Source organism: Nycticebus coucang, chromosome 9 (assembly GCF_027406575.1).
Source record: "Nycticebus coucang isolate mNycCou1 chromosome 9, mNycCou1.pri, whole genome shotgun sequence".
Classification (NCBI taxonomy): Eukaryota; Metazoa; Chordata; class Mammalia; order Primates; family Lorisidae; genus Nycticebus; species Nycticebus coucang.
Genome location: NC_069788.1, coordinates 127,698,978 through 127,719,379, shown reverse-complemented (window position 1 = coordinate 127,719,379; position 20,402 = coordinate 127,698,978). Strand labels below are relative to the sequence as shown.

Sequence of the window (20,402 nt, the reverse complement as noted above, 5' to 3'; positions counted from 1 at the left end):
TTGTATAAAGCAAACTATACCCCTGAGTTTTAATTTTTACCTTCAGAGTATTCAATCAGTATAAAAGAATTTGTCAAATTAATTACCTGATTAATTCTCACTTAACTGTCTAGAGTAAGATTAATTTAAATAATGGTAACCATTCCCATAATTTAAAGTAACTAATGAATTAAGCCTTACACTTGCCTCTTTATATCATGGTATTTTTTTCTACTCCTATATCACTTAACTAACACTTTTCCTAAGATTGGAAAATGAAGAGAAAAGAATGCACACATAAATGTTGAAAGGGAAGATATTAAAAACTCTTTTTGCTGTTGATATAGCATATAACTAGACAATCTAGAAACTATAATGAGGAAAAAAGAATGCTATTAGAATTAATAAGAGAATGTGGCGAAGTGGCTGGATCCCAGATAGATATACAAAAAAGTTTTTCTCCATATCATAGCTACCTGGCCAACCCATGAAAACACAGGAAGTAAAAAGTACAGAATAACTATGTAAAAAATTATGATTATATAGCAAATGTTATAAACAATGAATAATATATAAATTTAGAAAAAGATATTTATAATACAGGTAACAGAAAACATCTAAAATATGGAGATAGCTTTAAAACTTTTTTTTTTTTTTTGACAGTCTCACTTTGTCATCCTGGGTGGAGCATGGCATCACAGCTCATAGCAACCTCAAACTCTTGGGCTCAAGTGATTCTCTTCCCTCAGCCTCCTGAGTACCTGGGACTACAGGGGCCCACCACAGTGCCCAGCTATTGCTAGAGACAGGATCTTGCTCTTGCTCAGACTGGTCTCAACTCAGGAGCTTAGGTGATCTGCCTGCCTTGGCCTCTCAGAGTGCTAGGATTACAGATGTGACCCACCATGCCTGGCCTAGCTTTAAAACTTACAAAAAAAATTATAACCTTACAGTTGGGAAAAGAATTTAGAGCAAATCCAAACAGTAAACAAACATATAAATGAAAAGACATATTGGCTGGGCATGGTAAATGCTCCTGGGAAAATCTTCTATAAATATAAAATACAACAGTATGGTAGGATATATGTGTGTGAATAAGGTAGCTATCTATGAATAGATAAATAGGTAATTAAATCATTGGAAATCCATATCATAAGCTTTTACGCAAACATTAAAAGGAATAAATTTAAGTAATACCAGTTGACCTAGTGTGTAATCTATAGGATTTACTTGGTGAAAATAAAATTCAGGCCAGTGTTCATGACATGAGCTCAAGTTGTAAAATAATGGTAATCACACATGTCATATATTGCACATGAGCACATATAATTATACAAATAAGAGAAAACAGGAAGGGTACATACCAGAATCTTGCATGGAGTTACCTGGGGAAAAGCCTACATGGATAGACAGGAGAAAATGTGGGCTTGGACATAACTCAAAAAGGACATAATAGGTTTTAAATCATAAAACACCCTATCATTTAACAGATATTTACTGTGCACTGCCAACCCTGCCAGATGAACAGTGAATGAGATCAAGTCCCTATCCTCACATGAGATTACAAAGCAGTGTGATAAGAGAAACATTAGGCAGGTGACGTTAGAGGATTATACAGAGTACAGGAGACAGCCGGGTCAAGTGATGAACTCAGAAAAGTATGTCGTAAAAATGCTGCATGTGCTGTGTCTTCTCACCAGTATGCTCACTGAGTGTGGGTGTCTCACCTGTATAATGCTAGATCCTTGTAAGAGGAACTTAAAATATTATTTTGCTAAAGTCAAATTTAATTGAATCAATCATAAGTTGAAAACCCTAACTTTACTTTCCTAGACTCATATTGTACTGGACAGCAACTGTGAGAGACTTTCAGAGAAGATGAAGTTCATTTCCATTGCCGGAGCCAGCAGCAGGTGTTGGTCTGGCATGTCTGTGTTAACACAGTATTTTCCTGAAAACCAAAGGCACCTCAGGTTCAATATGTATAAAACTCCATTCACCTCGTTTGCTCCTAGTTCTGTTCTTCCTCCATAACTCTCCCAATGAATGGTATGACCATCCAGCTGATCATTCTAGCTAGAAAACTAGGGATTTCTTGGACTTTTCCCTTCTTTTGCACTTTCTTTTTTTTTTTTTTTTTATTTATTTATTTTTTTTATTGTTGGGGATTCATTGAGGGTACAATAAGCCAGGTTACACTGATTGCAATTGTTAGGTAAAGTCCCTCTTGCAATCATGTCTTGCCCCCATAAAGTGTGACACACACCAAGGCCCCACCCACCTCCCTCCTTCCCTCTGTTTCCCCCCCCATAACCATAATTGTCATTAATTGTCCTCATATCAAAAATGAGTACATAGGATTCATGCTTCTCCATTCTTGTGATGCTTTACTAAGAATAATATCTTCCACGTCCATCCAGGTTAATACGAAGGATGTAAAGTCTCCATTTTTTTTAATGGCTGAATAGTATTCCATGGTATACATATACCACAGCTTGTTAATCCATTCCTGGGTTGGTGGGCATTTAGGCTGTTTCCACATTTTGGCGACTGTAAATTGAGCTGCAATAAACAGTCTAGTACAAGTGTCCTTATGATAAAAGGATTTCTTTCCTTCTGGGTAGATGCCCAGTAATGGGATTGCAGGATCAAATGGGAGGTCTAGCTTGAGTGCTTTGAGGTTTCTCCATACTTCCTTCCAGAAAGGTTGTACTAGTTTGCAGTCCCACCAGCAGTGTAAAAGTGTTCCCTTCTCTCCACATCCATGCCAGCATCTGCAGTTTTGAGATTTTGTGATGTGGGCCATTCTCACTGGGGTTAGATGATATCTCAGGGTTGTTTTGATTTGCATTTCTCTAATATATAGAGATGATGAACATTTTTTCATGTGTTTGTTAGCCATTCGTCTGTCGTCTTTAGAGAAAGTTCTATTCATGTCTCTTGCCCATTGATATAAGGGATTGTTGGCTTTTTTCATGTGGATTAATTTGAGTTCTCTATAGATCCTAGTTATCAAGCTTTTGTCTGATTGAAAATATGCAAATATCCTTTCCCATTGTGTAGGTTGTCTCTTTGCTTTGGTTATTGTCTCCTTAGCTGTACAGAAGCTTTTCAGTTTAATGAAGTCCCATTTGTTTATTTTTGTTGTTGTTGCAATTGCCATGGCAGTCTTCTTCATGAAGTCTTTCCCCAGGCCAATATCTTCCAGTGTTTTTCCTATGCTTTCTTGGAGGATTTTTATTGTTTCATGCCTTAAGTTTAAGTCCTTTATCCATCTTGAATCAATTTTTGTGAGTGGAGAAAGGTGTGGGTCCAGTTTCAGTCTTTTACATGTAGACATCCAGTTCTCCCAACACCATTTATTGAATAGGAAGTCTTTCCCCCAAGGTATGTTCTTGTTAGGTTTATCAAAGATTAGGCGGTTGTAAGATGTTAGTTTCATTTCTTGGTTTTCCATTCGATTCCAAGTGTCTATGTCTCTGTTTTTGTGCCAGTACCATGCTGTCTTGAGCACTATGGCTTTGTAGTATAGACTAAAATCTGGTATGCTGATGCCCCCAGCTTTATTTTTATTACAGAGAACTGCCTTAGCTATACGGGGTTTTTTCCAGTTCCATACAAAACGCAGAATCAGATTTTCCAAATCTTGAAAGTATGATGTTGGTATTTTGATAGGAATGGCATTGAATAGGTAGATTGCTTTGGGAAGTATGGACATTTTAACAATGTTGATTCTTCCCATCCATGAGCATGGTATGTTCTTCCATTTGTTAATATCCTCTGCTATTTCCTTTCTGAGGATTTCATAGTTTTCTTTATACAGGTCCTTCACCTCCTTCGTTAGGTATATTCCTAGGTATTTCATTTTCTTTGAGACTATGGTGAAGGGAGTTGTGTCCTTAATTAGCTTCTCATCTTGACTGTTATTGGTGTACACAAAGGCTACTGACTTGTGGACATTGATTTTATATCCTGAAACATTACTGTATTTTTTGATGACTTCTACGAGTCTTGTGGTTGAGTCTTTGGGGTTCTCTAAGTATAAGATCATGTCGTCAGCAAAGAGGGAGAGTTTGACCTCCTCTGCTCCCATTTGGATTCCCTTTATTTCCTTGTCTTGCCTAATTGTATTGGCTAGAACTTCCAGCACTATGTTGAATAGTAAAGGTGACAGAGGACAACCTTGTCTGGTTCCAGTTCTAAGAGGAAAAGCTTTCAGTTTTACTCCATTCAGTAAAATATTGGCTGTGGGTTTGTCATAGATAGCTTCAATCAGTTTTAGAAATGTGCCACCTATGCCTATACTCTTCAGAGTTCTAATTAGAAAAGGATGCTGGATTTTATCAAATGCTTTTTCTGCATCTATTGAGAGGATCATGTGATCTTTATTTTTGCCTCTGTTAATATGGTGGATAACGTTTATAGACTTGCGTATGTTAAACCAGCCTTGCATCCCTGGGATGAAGCCTACTTGATCATGATGAATGACTTTTTTGATGATAAGCTGTAATCTATTGGCTAGGATTTTGTTGAGAATTTTTGCGTCTATGTTCATGAGTGAGATTGGTCTGAAATTCTCCTTTTTGTTTGGGTCTTTTCCTGGTTTTGGTATCAGGGTGATGTTTGCTTCATAGAATGTGTTGGGGAAGATTCCTTCTTCCTCAATTTTTTGGAATAATTTCTGCAGTACAGGAATAAGCTCTTCCTTGAAGGTTTGATACAATTCTGGAGTGAAGCCATCTGGACCAGGGCATTTTTTGGTTGGAAGCTTTTTTATTGTTTCTTTGATCTCAGTGCTTGAAATTGGTCTGTTCAGGAGCTCTATTTCTTCCTGGCTGAGTCTAGCGAGAGGGTGTGATTCCAAATATTGATCCATTTCCTTCACATTGTCAAATTTCTGGGCATAGAGTTTCTGGTAGTATTCAGAGATGATCTCTTGTATCTCTTTGGGATCAGTTGTTATTTCCCCTTTATCATTTCTGATTGAGGTTACTAGAGATTTTACTTTTCTATTCCTGGTTAGTCTGGCCAACGGTTTATCTATTTTATTTATTTTTTCAAAAAACCAACTCCTTGTTTCATTAATTTTCTGAATGATTCTTTTGTTTTCAATTTCATTGATCTCTGATTTGATTTTGGATATTTCTTTTCTTCTACTGAGTTTAGGCTTAGATTGTTCTTCTTTTTCCAATTCCATAAGATCTCTTGTGAGATTGTTGATGTGCTCTCTTTCAGTTTTTCGAATGTAGGCATCTAAAGCGATGAATTTTACTCTCAAAACTGCTTTTGCAGTATCCCACAGGTTTTGGTAGCTTGTGTCTTCATTGTTGTTATGCTCAAGGAAGTTAATGATTTCCTGTTTTATTTCTTCCTTCACCCATCTGTTATTCAACAGAAGATTGTTTAGTTTCCATGCCTTTGGGTGGGGTCGAGCATTTTTGTTAGAGTTGAGTTCCACCTTTAGTGCCTTATGGTCTGAGAAGATACAAGGTAAAATTTCAATTCTTTTGATTCTGTTGATATTTGTTTTGTGTCCCAGGATATGATCAATTTTGGAGAATGTTCCATGGGGTGATGAGAAGAATGTATATTCTTTATCTTTGGGGTGGAGTGTTCTATATGCGTCTATCAAGCACAGTTGTTCTAGAGTCTCATTTAAGTCTCTTATATCCTTGTTTAATTTCTGTTTAGAGGATCTGTCCAGCTCTGTAAGAGGAGTGTTAAAGTCCCCTGTTATGATGGTATTATCAGATATCATATTGCTCAGACTGAGTAAGGTCTGCTTCAAGAATCTGGGAGCATTTAAATTGGGTGCATAAATATTTAGAATTGAAATGTCTTCTTGTTGTAGTTTTCCCTTGACCAATATAAAGTGACCATCTTTGTCTTTTTTGACTTTAGTTGCTTTAAATCCACATGTGTCTGAAAATAAGATTGCAACTCCTCTTTTCTTCTGAATTCCATTTGCCTGAAAAATTGTCTTCCAACCCTTGACTCGGAGCTTTAATTTGTCTTTTGAAGCCAGGTGTGTTTCTTGCAGACAGCAAATGGATGGCTTGTGTTTTTTAATCCAGTCAACCAATCTATGTCTCTTCAGTGGGGAATTCAAGCCATTAACATTTATTGAGATAATTGACAAGTGTGGTAGTATTCTATTCATCTTATTTTGTGAGAGTCCATTGCTTAGTTTTATCTTTTGCATCAGTGTGGAGGTTAGGTTCTGTCCTTTAATTTCTGAGTTCTTACTTTGCTGCTGATCCATTGTGGTGGTCAGTGTGCAGAACAGGTTGAAGTATTTCCTGTAGAGCTGGTCTTGTTGTGGCGAATTTCCTCAATGTTTGTATATCCGTAAATGATTTGATTTCTCCGTCAATTTTGAAGCTTAGCTTAGCAGGGTACAGAATTCTGGGCTGAAAATTGTTCTGTTTAAGTAGATTAAAGGTAGATGACCATTGTCTTCTTGCTTGGAAAGTTTCATTAGAGAAGTCTGCGGTCAATCTGATGGATTTGCCCCTGTAGGTCAACTGGCGCTTACTCCTGGCAGCTTGCAGAATCTTTTCTTTGGTCTTGACTTTGGACAGGTTCATCACAATGTGTCTTGGAGAAGCTCGGTTAGAGTTGAGGCGACCTGGGGTCCGATATCCCTCTGAAAGCAGTGTGTCAGAATCTTTGGTGATATTTGGGAAATTTTCTTTTATAATATTCTCTAGTATGGCTTCCATTCCTCTGGGGCATTCTTCTTCCCCTTCTGGAATTCCTATAACTCGTATGTTGGAACGCTTCATGAAGTCCCATAATTCTGACAGTGAACGTTCTGCTTTCTCTCTCTTCTTTTCTGCCTCTTTTACTATCTGAGTTATCTCAAAAACTTTGTCTTCTACCTCTGAAATTCTTTCTTCTGCATGGTCTAACCTGTTGCTGATACTTTCCATTGCATCTTTAAGTTCCCTGATTGACTGTTTCATTTCCTTCAGCTCTGCTATATCCTTTTTATATTCTTCATATCGTTCATCTCTTATTTGATTCTGTTTTTGAATTTCCTTTTGGTTATTTTCCACTTTATTAACAGTTTCCTTCATTGTTTCCATCATTTCCTTCATTGTTTTCAACATGTGTATTCTAAATTCCCTTTCTGTCATTCCTAACATTTCTGTATAGGTGGAATCCTCTGCAGTAGCTACCTCATGGTCCCTTGGCGGGGTAGTTCTGGACTGGTTCTTCATGTTGCCTGGAGTTTTCTGCTGATTCTTCCTCATGGGTGATTTCTTTTATCTGTTTACTTGCCCTAATTTTCCTTTCACTTCCTCTTGCTCTTTAAGTTCTTGTGCCTGTGGACTAAGGGTTACAGGACCAGAAGGGTGAGAAGGTTTAAGAGCAAAAAAGTGATGAAAGAAATGAGGACCAAGTGATAAGAAAAAGAAAAAAAATGAAAAAAAAGAAAAATAGAGAAAGGAGAGTGGTTGGGTGAAAGGAATATTGACAAAAAGAAGAGAGGCACAGAAAGAGGGAGACAGAGCAATATAGGTGTACAGTAGGGTACTTTGATACAACCTTAAAAAAAAAAACACCTTCTGGGGGTGCCCAGTGGGGTGGTTCCCTTGAGGTCAGCAGCTCTTTGCTAACCTGATCAGACACAGTACCCCACCTCCACCAAGTAGAGAGGAAAGACAAAAATGCTATAAATCAAACCAAAACAAGCAAACAGAAAACTTTACGGGATAAAATTGGCTGGAAAAACCAAATAATAGTGGTAGAAACACTAACAAAAATGAAGTTCTGATTATTGAAATAGGCAGCAATGGGAAATTATAATTAAACTAGAAAAATTGAGAAAGAAAAAGGATGTGTATGGAAAAGGTTGAACTTAAAAAACAAAACAACAATCTAGAACGTCAAAATAAACAAAAAAAACAACCAAACCAAACAAACAAACAAAAAAAAACATACACGCAACCAAAAACAAAGCAGTATGTATATGGAATTGAATATTGTCTGGGCAACACGTGGTCTTCTGGGGTATGAGATGTTAATCACAGTTCTGATACGACTGGAGGCTGCTAGTTTCTTGAATCCCAGCAGGTAGACACCCTAAATCTCTCTTCAGCCCACTTAAAAGGCACTTTGAACTTGTTCACTTACTGAGCAGAAGCTTTCTCAGGGAAGTGCTTGTTGCTGGAATCACTGCTGAAGTGGTCATCCACTTACCCTGTGTGTCAAAACTGGTCTCCCTCTGCCCCCGAGGGTTAGGGCTGCAAGGCGGCTCAGACCCCGCCCTTAGGCTACTTGGTCGCTGGGTTACCAGCTCCCACCCAATTCCAGCTCTGCGACCCTGAGGGCGGAGCTTGCCAGGGCAGATCGCTCACAATGTCTGCCTGTGACCCACAGCCAAACTCTATTAGCTCCGTCTGGCTCAGCGGCTCAGACTGGGGCCCTAGACAAAGGCCAAAGTTCTCCGCACTCCTGCTCAGGCTCTCCCCAAGGCAGTTCAGCTGAGTGCCAAGTCCAAAGACACCAAAACAGTTCACAGGTAAGGCCTTTCTGGTTTGCAGTCTCGCTGCTACTGAACTTACAGTTGCGGGCGGGTTTAGGCGGATTGAACACACGCGACCACTTGCCGGTTTTCCACTGTTTTAGTCCTCCTCTTGGGGTCCAGAAGTCTCTCGCTGACTCCCTGTATCCTCTCAGGGGTGATGATAGGCAGATCCCACCAGCCAGAGATGCCTGGAGTCCTATATCCCCAGACTCACGGTGCCCAGATGCAAGGAAGCTGTTACTCGGCTGCCATCTTGCTCCACCCTCCTCTTTTGCACTTTCAAACTGGGTCCCAACCATTCTCCTTAACTGTCTCTCAAATCTCCCTTTTTATATGTCTCACTGCTGAATAATGTCTCTTCAGGTTTACTCTAATAACTACCTGATTAGGCTCTTTGCCTCCAGTCCTAACCTTTCCAATCTGTCACTCTGTCCTTTGGATGTTCTGCTAAATAAAGGTAAATATGATCATATCCCTCATGTACTTATAATTCTTAATGGATTCATAAATATCATACAACATTCAGAACTGATAAACATTCAAGCCTGAATTCTCCATGGGAATAAATACAAGGTAAGATTGGCACTGTTTCCCACTTAGTTCACAAATGGACCCTTGTTGTCTTGGAGTACATCCCAAACTCCCTGATCTATCACCCAGAGTTTGTCATGACCTGCTTTGGACCCACTGCTGCAACACCTTTATTTCCTAAATTAAGCCTTGCTATTTCTTGACTTTGTTCTGTCTCATCACGCATTCTGCCCCTCAACACCTACAGTGTAGCAAACAGTTATCCATCTTTGAGGACTCACTCTGCGTAAGACTCTCCTTATCTGAGAACTCTTTCCTAAACACCCTCTCCCACTACAATTGGCCTATATCTTTATCCCACACAATTTCTTCACAACTACAGTAATTTATCATGTTTTCCGCCTTCTCATCTACTACCCCTACTAAAGAAAAAACTCATTGTGGACTGGGCCTTACCAGGTTTCATATTCTGAGTACTTAGCACCTTCTCAGAGCATAGCAGGCACTCAAAAGTGTCTTCTAAATGAGGGAGCGAATGAAGCATGTAACATTCTTACCACAATTCACCATCTGGTCAATTTCCTCTGAGATTCAATTTTACATCAGCTCTTGTGGGAAAACTTTTCTAGGCCCTCACATGTGGGCTGAGTTCCTCCTCTGCACTCCTACAGCAACCTGTGCTATTGTGCTAAGCACACAATATTGTCATAGTTATTCATGTCTCCTACAGCAGTGAACTTCCTTGAAAGCAGATATCTACGTGATTCTAATATCATGTACAGTACTAAGTACACAGTAGGTATTGAATACAGACTTCCTGAATAAATGCAGAACTGTGATTGCTGCTACATTGCTAGTACTCAAAATACCAGTATACATTTTAGGGTTCCCAAGATAATTTCTCAGAGCTGATTTTGTATCTTTTAGTTACTCAGTCCAACCTGAGAGCTTCAGAATGGCTGCAGGCAGGGGTGGGGATTACAGGTTGCAAATAGGACACTTCCCCAAAATTAGCAGTTGTGGGAACAGGTAAAGTAAGAAGAGATGAGGCTCTGTGAGCAAAACTATCAAAAATCAAATTAAAAGGCATAATATTAGCTACCAGCAGAAAATCTTAAATAAAGAGGAACAAATTCGCTCTCTATATCACAGCCCTTTTAGGCAACTGTGAGTAGTTTCTTGTTCTATTAAATTTGTATGATGCTGCTTCTACACACACTAGACATTATAAATGAGCAACACTGGCCATGTGCCAGGCACTGTGCTTACTGCCTCACTTGCATCGTCACTCACTGGCGCGGCGAGGCTTAGAAGGTTGACTATTACCTCCCAGATAGCCCCTGATGATCCCACCTCCTCATCTCTTTATCATTTTGAAGTCCCTTCTTAACCGGTTCCAGGATAGGTCTGTGTTATCAACAGAAGATGGCAGAAGTGATGACACACCACTTGGAGACTAGGTTATAAAAGATATCATGGTTTCTGTCCCGACTGCTCAACGTTCCCTGGGTCATGGCTTCTGGGGGAAGCCTGCCACCATGTCATGAACAGCCTTAGACAACCTCATATGCTGAGCAAGTGAGGCCTCTTTCCAACAGGCATGGGAGTGAGCTTGGAAAGCTGATCGTTCATGGGAGTGAGCTTGGAAAGCTGATCGTTCAACCCTTCATCAAGCCTTCCTAAGACCTCAGGGAAAGCCATCAGCTTCACTGCATCCCCAGGGGACACCCTGGCAACCACCCTGTTAAGCCACTGCAGGATTCCTGACTTTCGGAGTTTTGATGTTGTTTGAGATAATAAATGTTTGTTGCTGTCAGCTGCTAGATTCAGGAGTAATTTGTTAACATACATAGCAATAGATACTCAATGACTAATGTCACTGCCACTTGATAAAGAAATGTGGGTTTAGGAACATAAGGTTACTTGAGGAAATATACAGAGCTGGGATTCAAACCCAAAAAGCTCAAGCTCTCAACCTCTCTGTTGTACGGCCTCATACATATGCTCAGTCTTATGGAAGTTTCTCTTTACTTAAGAGAAGGCAACAATGGGCATAGGAAAATCAGTAATGAGAACACAGTCAATCCTCATTAATTTGCAAATTACATATGTACAAATTTACTGCTATTTAAGTTACACCTTACTATTTTCTCCAATCAAATTAAACAAATACCTACAACATTCCTAATATTAAAAGTGCACTGTGCCATAGATAATCTGCTATGTGCTACTAGAGACACAAGGAAGCAAGGAAGGACTGGCTAGGTTATATATTCACATACATTTTATTCCAAGATAATTTAACAAGTACTTACCTGTTTTTTCAAGTACCTCCTTGCTCTCAAATGATCTGTGAGAGCCATCTAGTGTCGGTTTTGTTTAATTACAATCTGCATAGTAGGCTGGATATATTGTAAATAAAAGTCACCTTTTTAAGCCATTTGAATCCTACTAATTTGAAAGAACGTTAACAATTTAAGATCCTCATGTATATAAAATGATAATGCAAATCTCCACATTTTTTTAACATGGAAAATTCAGTCTTCAATTTCTCTCAGTTCTAAATGATATAGGGTATTCATTCAACATAAAACTAATAATACTCTTAATACTCTACACCAGTGGTTCTCAATCTTCCTAATTCTGCAGCCCTTTAACACAGTTCCTGTGCGTTGAGAACCACTGCTGTACACCAATGTTTTTCTAACTTCAGGAATTTCTTTTTCTGACTTCTGGCAAATCTTCATAGCTATGAAGTTTCTCTTCACTTAAGAGAATATAACGATGGGCATAGAAAAATCAGTAATGAGATTATAGTCAATCGTCATAAATTTGCAAATTATATATGTGCAAATTTACCTGCTTTTTAAAATTCAGTTCGAAGCCCAACCCACTTTCAGAACTTCTGTGGTCACTCATGAACATGTATAAGGGAGTAAAAAACTTGAATTGCCTGATGTGCACTTTCTCGGTTGAGGGTAAACAGGGATAAATTCTGCCTTCTTATTTTAGCTCTTATGCTGTAAACAAGTGACCTTTTCACAGTATATTAAATGCTGGGCTTTTTTTTCACTGTTTAACGTGTCCCCCAGCACTGTAACCCAGCACAGAGCCGCAGTGATATCTGGGGCTCCCACGCACAGGAAGGCTGTATTGTGCCTTAGGAAGAAAATGTGTTAGAGAAGCTTCCTTCAGGTATGAGTTACAGTGCTAGACAGTTTAGTTCCTCTGAGTTAAATATAATAAACCAACCATATATATGTAATAAGATTTCTTTAAACAGAAAGACACATAAAACAAAGATATATACTGATTAGTGATAAAAATGTTACATCAGAGGCTCAGAGGAGTATAACCCTATATTTCTGCTAATTGTTCACAGTGACTGTAGAAATAACCACCACAGATAAGAATCAACTGTATATGCTAGAGATTGGCATCTTCTATTCTGTCCTTATTTCCAAGGTGTTACAGCAGAAAGTTCAGTTATTCAAGTTCTTAAACAGTCCGAATACACTGAGCACTGTCTGAAACTCATATAGTATAAAGAATACCTTTCTACACTGTTATCTAAACAAGATCTGTTATGTCAGCTCTGACAAGCTACTCACATTTTTCTAGTATACATTACAATAGCTGCATCACTACCCTGTTCCGAAAATAAGACATCCTCAGAAAATAAGACCTACTTACAGGAAAGATAAGACGTCCCCTGAAAATAAGACCTAGTGCATCTTTGGGAGCACACCTTAAATAGGACACTGTCTTATTTTCAGGGAAACAGAGTATTAAAAATTTTTGAGTGTATATATGTATATTATCAAAATTATCTCATGTACCACCTAAGGGTTCATGTACATGAAACATATTTGGGAAAACACTATTATATATCATACAAAAAGTTATTACCAAACTTTTTAAATTATGAACATCCTCTCTAATAAAGAAGTTTCAGGCTCAGCACTGTAGCCCAGTGGTTATGGCGCCAGCCACATAACCAGGGCTGGTGGGTTGGAACCCAGCCTGGGGCTGCTAAAAAAACAGTGATAACTACAACAACAACAAAAACAGCCGGGCGTTGTGGAGGGCACCTGTAGTCCCAGCTACTTGGAGGCTGAGGCAAGAGAATAGCTTGAGCCCAAGAGTTGGAGGTTGCTGTGAGCTGTGAAGCCACAACACTCTACTGAGGGCGAGAAAGTGAGACTCTATCTCAAAAAAAAAAAAAAAAAAAAAAAAAAAAAAGAAGTTTCACAAGTATCCATTTGAAAATAATCATACTTTTCTCAATTCATATTAGGAAAATGACTATAGATTGTAACATAAAACAGAACGTAGCATACCACATGGAAATAGTACAACGAAGTGTGATGGCTTATAAAGTGAATATTCTTTTCTTTTTAGAGACAGTCTCACTTTATCACCCGCGGTAGAGTGCCGAGGCTGGGTTCGAACCCGCCACCCTCGGTATATGGGGCTGGCGCCCTACCCACTAAGCCATAGGTGTCGCCCAGTGAGTATTCTAATTGACAACGCGACAAGAAATAACAGTTCAGTATACCTGAAACTGCATCAAATTGCTGAGATAATGGCTTAGACTCACACTGTGGAACTGAAGTGTCTGCAGCTGTGACAGGCTGCTGCACACAGAGAGAACGGCCCAGTAAGATGCTCTCTGCTGCTGCTGTCAGCCTGGGCCTTTGTCCTTCACTGAGTTCACCCACACTATTTTCCAAGTCCTTTAAAAAGTAGAAACAATTGTTAAAACCATTACATTAAAATCAAGTCAAAAGAGGAAATATTTGTCAAATATCATGACTTGACTACTTGAAAGGTAATTTAGAAAGTGTTTATTATGCCATGTACACATTACACACAAGAAGAGCTTAAAAGTTAATTTAATAAAGCCCAGTCACAGGCTTTGCTTTTAATATCTTCTATTTTATGAAGTTAAACATAATCTGTTTTTCAACCTCAGATTACATAGGAATGAAACATGTAAGAAAAATTCTAACACAACTTAAAACATTAAACGCTGGCACATATTACACATTGTTTATACAGCTTAAAATTAGAATAAAATCAGATCTAAGGTCTTTAATTAAATAGAATAATTAGAGTAACAGAAAATTTCTTCCTCATTTTTCATGAATAAAAATTGCCTACAGTTTGTTAGTATGAACTTTACACAATTAAATAATTGAGGAGGAGAATAATACACCTTAAATGGAATAAAGTTTACCTCATATAATTATATATTTTTATAAGTATATAGATTGAAGAAGACTAATTATATTTAATAAAATTCTCTTCTTTGGAAAAGTATAAAGTAAAAAAGTACAAATATGTTTTTAAATTAAATATATAAAATTAATGGAAAATTATAATGAAGTAGGACTTTTATTTTCATTATTAAAAATTATATACCCTAGGCGGCACCTATAACTCAGTGGGTAGGGGGCCAGCCACATACCCCAAAGCTGGCAAGTTCAAACCCAGCCCGGCCTGCTAAACAACAGTGACAACTGCAACAAAAAAAAAATACTCGGGCGTTGTGTTGGGTGCCTGTAGTCCCAGCTACCTGGGAGGCAGAGGCAGAAGAATCACTTAAGCCCAAGAGTTTGAGGTTGCTGTGAGCTGTGATGCCACAGCACTCTACCCAGGGTGCCAATTTGAAACTCTGTCTCAAAAAAAAAAAAAAATTATATACTCTAATCACTAGTATACTTTGTGACTTGGAGATATTCTATTTTAAAAGGATTTACTAATCAAGAGCTGAATATAAATTCCAATATCCAAAAGCTCCCAGGTTTTTTTACTTATAAGGAGCTTAATTTCAGCCAACAAATTTTTACTAGAATATATGAAGAAATCACTGCTGAAACATCTTTGATGAGTCTACTGACTATAAAACAAAATCTAAACTCCTAAGCTCAACATTCCAGACCCTCTTTAATCTTCCCTCATGTTCCTACATATACCTCCGTCTCCCCTCATTTCTTTAGCCTGCCTCTTCTTCAGGAATACCAATTGCCTCAACATCCTTTAAGTAGAAAAATACTGTTTTTCAGTTAATAGGAAATCCCTTGGAGACTCTTAAGCAATGTTTAGAATGAATGATGACAGATATGCTTTCTCCAGTAATTAATCAGAAATATTTTACAGTATCTATATCATTTTGCCATCACTATATTTATATAATGTTATACAATATACAGCATCTTCTCTCTTGTGAATTAATTTTCTAGGGTGCCTATAACAGGTGAACACTTTAAGAAATACTCTATGACCCCACTGAAGACTTGGTTTGCCTAATTATAAAATGCTCCCATACTCATAAGTATCTACTAGTTTTGTTATACTCAAAGGTTAGACTCATCCCAATTCTAAGTTAGGCTGTCTATAATTGCCAGTAACACACCTGGCTCATCTACACAAACGCACAGCCATTATACAACTCTCACTGATCTAACACCCCTTTTGGACAAGGAGTTTTAAACATAAAGAAAAGCCAATATTTTGGCTTGGCGCCCAAAGCACAGTGGTTATGGCACCAGCTGCATGCACCAAGGGTGGCGGGTTCAAACCTAGCCCAGGCCTGCTAAAAAATAATGACAACTGCAACAAAAAATAGCAGGGTGTTGTGGCGGGCACCTGTAGTCCCAGCTACTTAGGAAGCTGAGGCAAGAGAATCACTTAAGCCCAAGAGTTTGAGGTTGCTGTGAGCTGTGATGCCTTGGCACTCTACCAAGGGCAACATGGTGAGACTCTGTCTCAAAAAAAAAAAAAAAAAAAGCCATTATTTTCTTACCAAAGGAATATTTTAACTAATAAATGTATCATTATTACTACATTATTATAAATAAGACAAACACTTAACAGTCCAGACATATGAAAATATACTAAATGTCAAACTATTAATCTGACAAAAATTTAAGATTAAAAATATCCTGGGTGTCATGGAAAAACAGCCTCAGTTAGAGAACAACTTCTCAGCACCTACTTAAATTATAAATGCTTATACTTCTTGAGCGAGCAATTCCACCCCTTAGTATCTAATCTAGAAAAATAATTCCTCATGAGTGCAAAGAATGATTTTATTCCTAGCATGGCTGAATAGAGAAAAATCAAAACCAATTGAAAATCCTTCAATAGAATAATTAAACTATAGCATACTTAGGTAGTAGGTAAAAGTAATATAGTAGATCTTTAAGATTTATGTTAAAATTCAAAAAGTAGGCCAGCACAGTAGCTCACACCTGTAGTTCTAACTTTTGAGAGGCAGAGGTGGGTGGATTGCCTGAGCTCATGGATTCAAGACCAGCTTGAGCAAGAGTGAGACCTTGTCTCTAAAAATAGCCAAGCATTGTGGCAAGCACCTGTAGTCCCAGCTACTCCGGAGGCTGTGGCAAGAGAATCACTTAAGCTCAAGAGTTTGAGGTTGCTGTGAGCTGTGATGCCAAGGTACTCTATGGAGGGTGACAAAGTAAGACTCCGTCTCAAAAAAAAAAAAAAAAAAAAATTTTTTTTAAAGTAGGTTTCAGAACAGTACATACATGTTTATATGTACATATACATACAAACATATTTGTACATATACAAATGCTCAGATGCTTAGGAAAAGATTTAAAGAAGACAGAATTCCAACCTGTGCTCTGGCCTTGCCAAGACAGCACAATAACAAAGGCTGCCAGCTCTCTCTCTCTCAAACCAACTCTCAAGTAAATACAGAATGAAAAAGAACCAAAAATTCTGAGAAGCAAAATAAAAATCATAAAAAATCAGTTTGACGAGAATATTTCAGATTGTATATGAAACCAGCACATTGTATCCCTTGATTGCGGTAATGTACACAGCTATGATTTAACAATAAAAATAAATTAATAAAAATAAATGAATACAAAATAAGGAAAAAAGAAAAGAAAGACTGACAGTTAACTTGAACCATTGCGTTTGGGAGAAAAGGGACAGTGTCCTGTGGGGGAGGGTGGATGGAGGGCGTTAGTGAGAGGAATGACTGGAGAAAAGTGCTTGCTTCTTTCTCCCGTGAACTTGAGATCATCCCTGCTTGCCCCTTAACCATAAAGATCGTCTTGGCAACAACCCAATACCAGGAAGCACGAAGGCACAGCTGTGGTGAAATCCACCCAGGAACCTATTCTGGGGTGTTCATTCCTTCACCCTCTTCCCCTCCAAACCCCAGAGATTACAACACTTCCCCAAGCAACCTCCTCCTGAGAGGTTACAGACACAGTCACCATCAGAAGAGATGCACAGTGGCACAGCAGTAAACAGCAGTGACAAAGACCGCCAGTGGTTCTGTGCTGTCTGGGACTCTCCACCCTGCGGCTTCTCTCCTGCCCCCTTCTTCAAGTCTCTGAAACAGGCCATAGCCTGATTTTATTGTGAGTCGTCTAAGGTCTCAGAGCAGCTGATCCCTGCCGCCACTGGAACACAACCTCCTAGGTTAGAAGAACCTGATACCCAAGGAGTCAATAAGTGGAAAAAAAATAAAAACAGACAACAAAAATAAATGATATTAATCATACACACAGAGCAACAAGGGAAGATATTAAAGTGTAAAGCAAAAAATCATAAAAAGGAACCAGATAAGCATATCAGCCAGAAGAAATATAATCTATGGGATAAACAGTAGACTAAAGAACAAATTAACGGTGGCCAGATCAGACTGGGGAGCTCTCCCAGAAGGAAGCAGAAATGAATAAAGAGGAAAATTTAAGAGATAGAAGAAAATTAATGACAATTAAGGTTATGGGGGGGGGGAGGAAAAGCAGAAAGAGGGACGGAGGGAGGGGGGTGGGGCCTTGGTGTGTGTCACACTTCATGGGGGTAAGACATGATTGCAAGAGGGACTTTACCTAACAATTGCAATCAGTGTAACCTGGCTTATTGTACCCTCAATGAATCTCCAACAATTAAAAAAAAAATCTATTAAAATAATTTTATTCTCATTAATGGTTGTCAAGCCCGAATGATCTCTCTCACAGAAGTATTTACACTTACCAAGACATTTTCTTTAAAAAAAAAAAAAAAAGAGAGAGATAGAAGAAGTGTACATTATTATCTGGTAATAAAGAATTCTAGGGCGGCGCCTGTGGCTCAAGGAGTAGGGCGCCGGTCCCATATGCTGGAGGTGGTGGGTTCAAACCCAGCCCGGGCCAAAAAAAAAAAAGAATTCTAGGGGGAGAGGGGAAAAACGAAAGGAAGGGAAAACAGAAGAAATTTTCCAGCATTAAAGAGATGAAGAAGTCTGATAGAATGGAATGAATGAACTAATATTAGTGATTTCCAAATATGTAAAAAATTAGGGACTAAAACTTTTAAATTATGCTGACACTTCTGCTTTTTACCACGTCTTTTATGCCATTTGCTCATCTTACTCTCACTCTCTCTCTCCCCCCCCACTAGTTTATATATTAAGCATATTAGTTTAATTTAGCTACACAGTCATCACCACCGATATTTTTCAACTGAAATCAATTTTGGTTAATAGCTAACTGAAGCTGCAGAAAATGTGATTAGTTTTTAATAAGAAAAAATAAGTTAAGTCTCCTGCCACTAAATTTTATGTCTTCCTTCCTGTTTTTTTTTTTGAGATAGAATCTTGCTCTGTCACCCCAGCTGGAGTGCAGTAGCATCATCATCATCATAGTTCACTGCAACCTCAAACTGAAGAAATCTCAAGATTACCTTTAAAAAATTATCTTCCTAACCTCCTTCCACCAATGACCAATGACTCTCAATCCTATGCCCTTAAATTTAGACTGCTCTCCTCTCTATTTCTGCCATAACCGTCTTTGTTCACGTTCTCGTTCTCTCTTGCTGGGGCTGCTCAGTGATATCCTGACAGATCTCCCATCACTTTATCCCTGGCTCCATACTCCTTCCTGATTATCTCAGTGGGTAATTCCCTTGCCCAAAGATCTTGGGCTCCACAGTGCCCGAGCCTTATTGTAGATCAAATAAAAGGTTCTTCATGATCATCTGGTTCAACCTACTTCTCCAGACTTATCTGATAGGTTATCTATAGTTCCAGTGACACTGATATTTTCACTACTTTCTAAATATGCCCAAATATTTCTTGGCTCTAATCCCCTAACATGTGCTATTTCTGCTTCTAAAATATCCGTCCCTTTCATCACTGCCTGCAAAGTGCCGCTCAGACTTTAAAGCCCTAGATCTTCCACCCTCTGCTCTCATATAGCGCTTGTAAAAACAGCTAATGGATCCATCATTACACTGTTGAGCAATTACTTATTTAAGCCCTGTCCCCTGACATGATGGTGAGCTGCTTGAAGAGTTCTCCCCCTAGAACTCTTTATTTCTGTGTATCTTTTCCAAGATCATGTCTGCATATCACAGATAACTCAGTACATGGCTGCAGAAAGAATGAATGATGTTCACAAGGCCTCAGTTTTTTCTACCATAGAACAAGAAGGTTGAAATAAATGGTCTAAATTCCTTTCAGTTATAAAACTACAGTTCTATGATTACAGTTTAAAGTTACTGTAATTTCAATTGCTGAGTAAGTTAAATATTTGCATGGTTTAACTGAAAGTAGGAAGATTTAAGTTTTTGCTGTTTATATCTAACCAATAAAATCATTAAGATTAAAGAGTACCTCTGAATGATAGTCTGCTTGCTGTAAAATTAATGATTCCTGGTTTTGTTTAGCAAGAAGAGAAAGAATTGCATCTGCAGGAACCCTTTTATGGGGCACCCTAATCACTTGTCCTTCACTGGGAGAATCATCTTCCTAAAAGACATAAAGACAATCAACACAGCTAAACACTTAACAAAACAGTTACGTTTTTCTCAATTCATGATTGGTGAAAAGTCAGCAGTCATCAAATGTTATTAGCATTTTTTGGAAAGAAAAATAATTCCATCTAGGTTTCATTTTCATTTCATAAAACTCTTTTACATTTGGCTCAACTATAAACAACTATATGAGTAATTTGGTAACATTTCAAATGAAGATTTATTATAAAAACATAAAATTGGGCCAGGTGTGGTAGCTCATACCTGTCATCCTAGCACTCTAGGAGGCCAAGGTGAGAGGAACGCTTGAGGTCAAGAGTTGAGGACCAGGCTGTGCAAGAGTGACACAATGTCTCCACAAAAAAATAGAAAAATTAGCTGGGTGTAGACACCTGTAGTCCCAGCTAGTCAGGAGGATCACTTGAGCCCAGGAGTCTGAGGTTGCTGTGAGCTAGGGTGATACCATAGCACTCTAGCCTGTGTGACAGAGTGAGACTCTGTCTCAAAAAAAAAAAAAAAAAAAGCAAAAAATTGGATATAAAAAAAGAGGATATAAAATTATATCCTCTATCTCATGCAA

General features: G+C 38.4%; 1 protein-coding gene across 3 annotated transcripts in view; it reads right to left on the bottom strand.

Moving 5' to 3' along the window:
- The window catches only part of KIAA0586 (KIAA0586 ortholog), a 156,821-nt gene that overhangs the window by 50,919 nt on the left and 85,500 nt on the right, over nucleotides 1-20,402 (bottom strand). For 2 of the 3 annotated variants that reach the window (XM_053602347.1, XM_053602349.1), the window contains 2 exons: nucleotides 19,683-19,817; nucleotides 13,602-13,779 (listed from right to left, as the gene is read on the bottom strand). In XM_053602347.1, the coding sequence (XP_053458322.1) occupies nucleotides 13,602-13,779; nucleotides 19,683-19,817 (313 nt within the window). Of the gene's footprint in view, nucleotides 1-1,343; nucleotides 1,377-13,601; nucleotides 13,780-19,682; nucleotides 19,818-20,402 lie in introns of all 3 variants that reach the window. The other variant, XM_053602348.1, reaches the window with a different exon arrangement.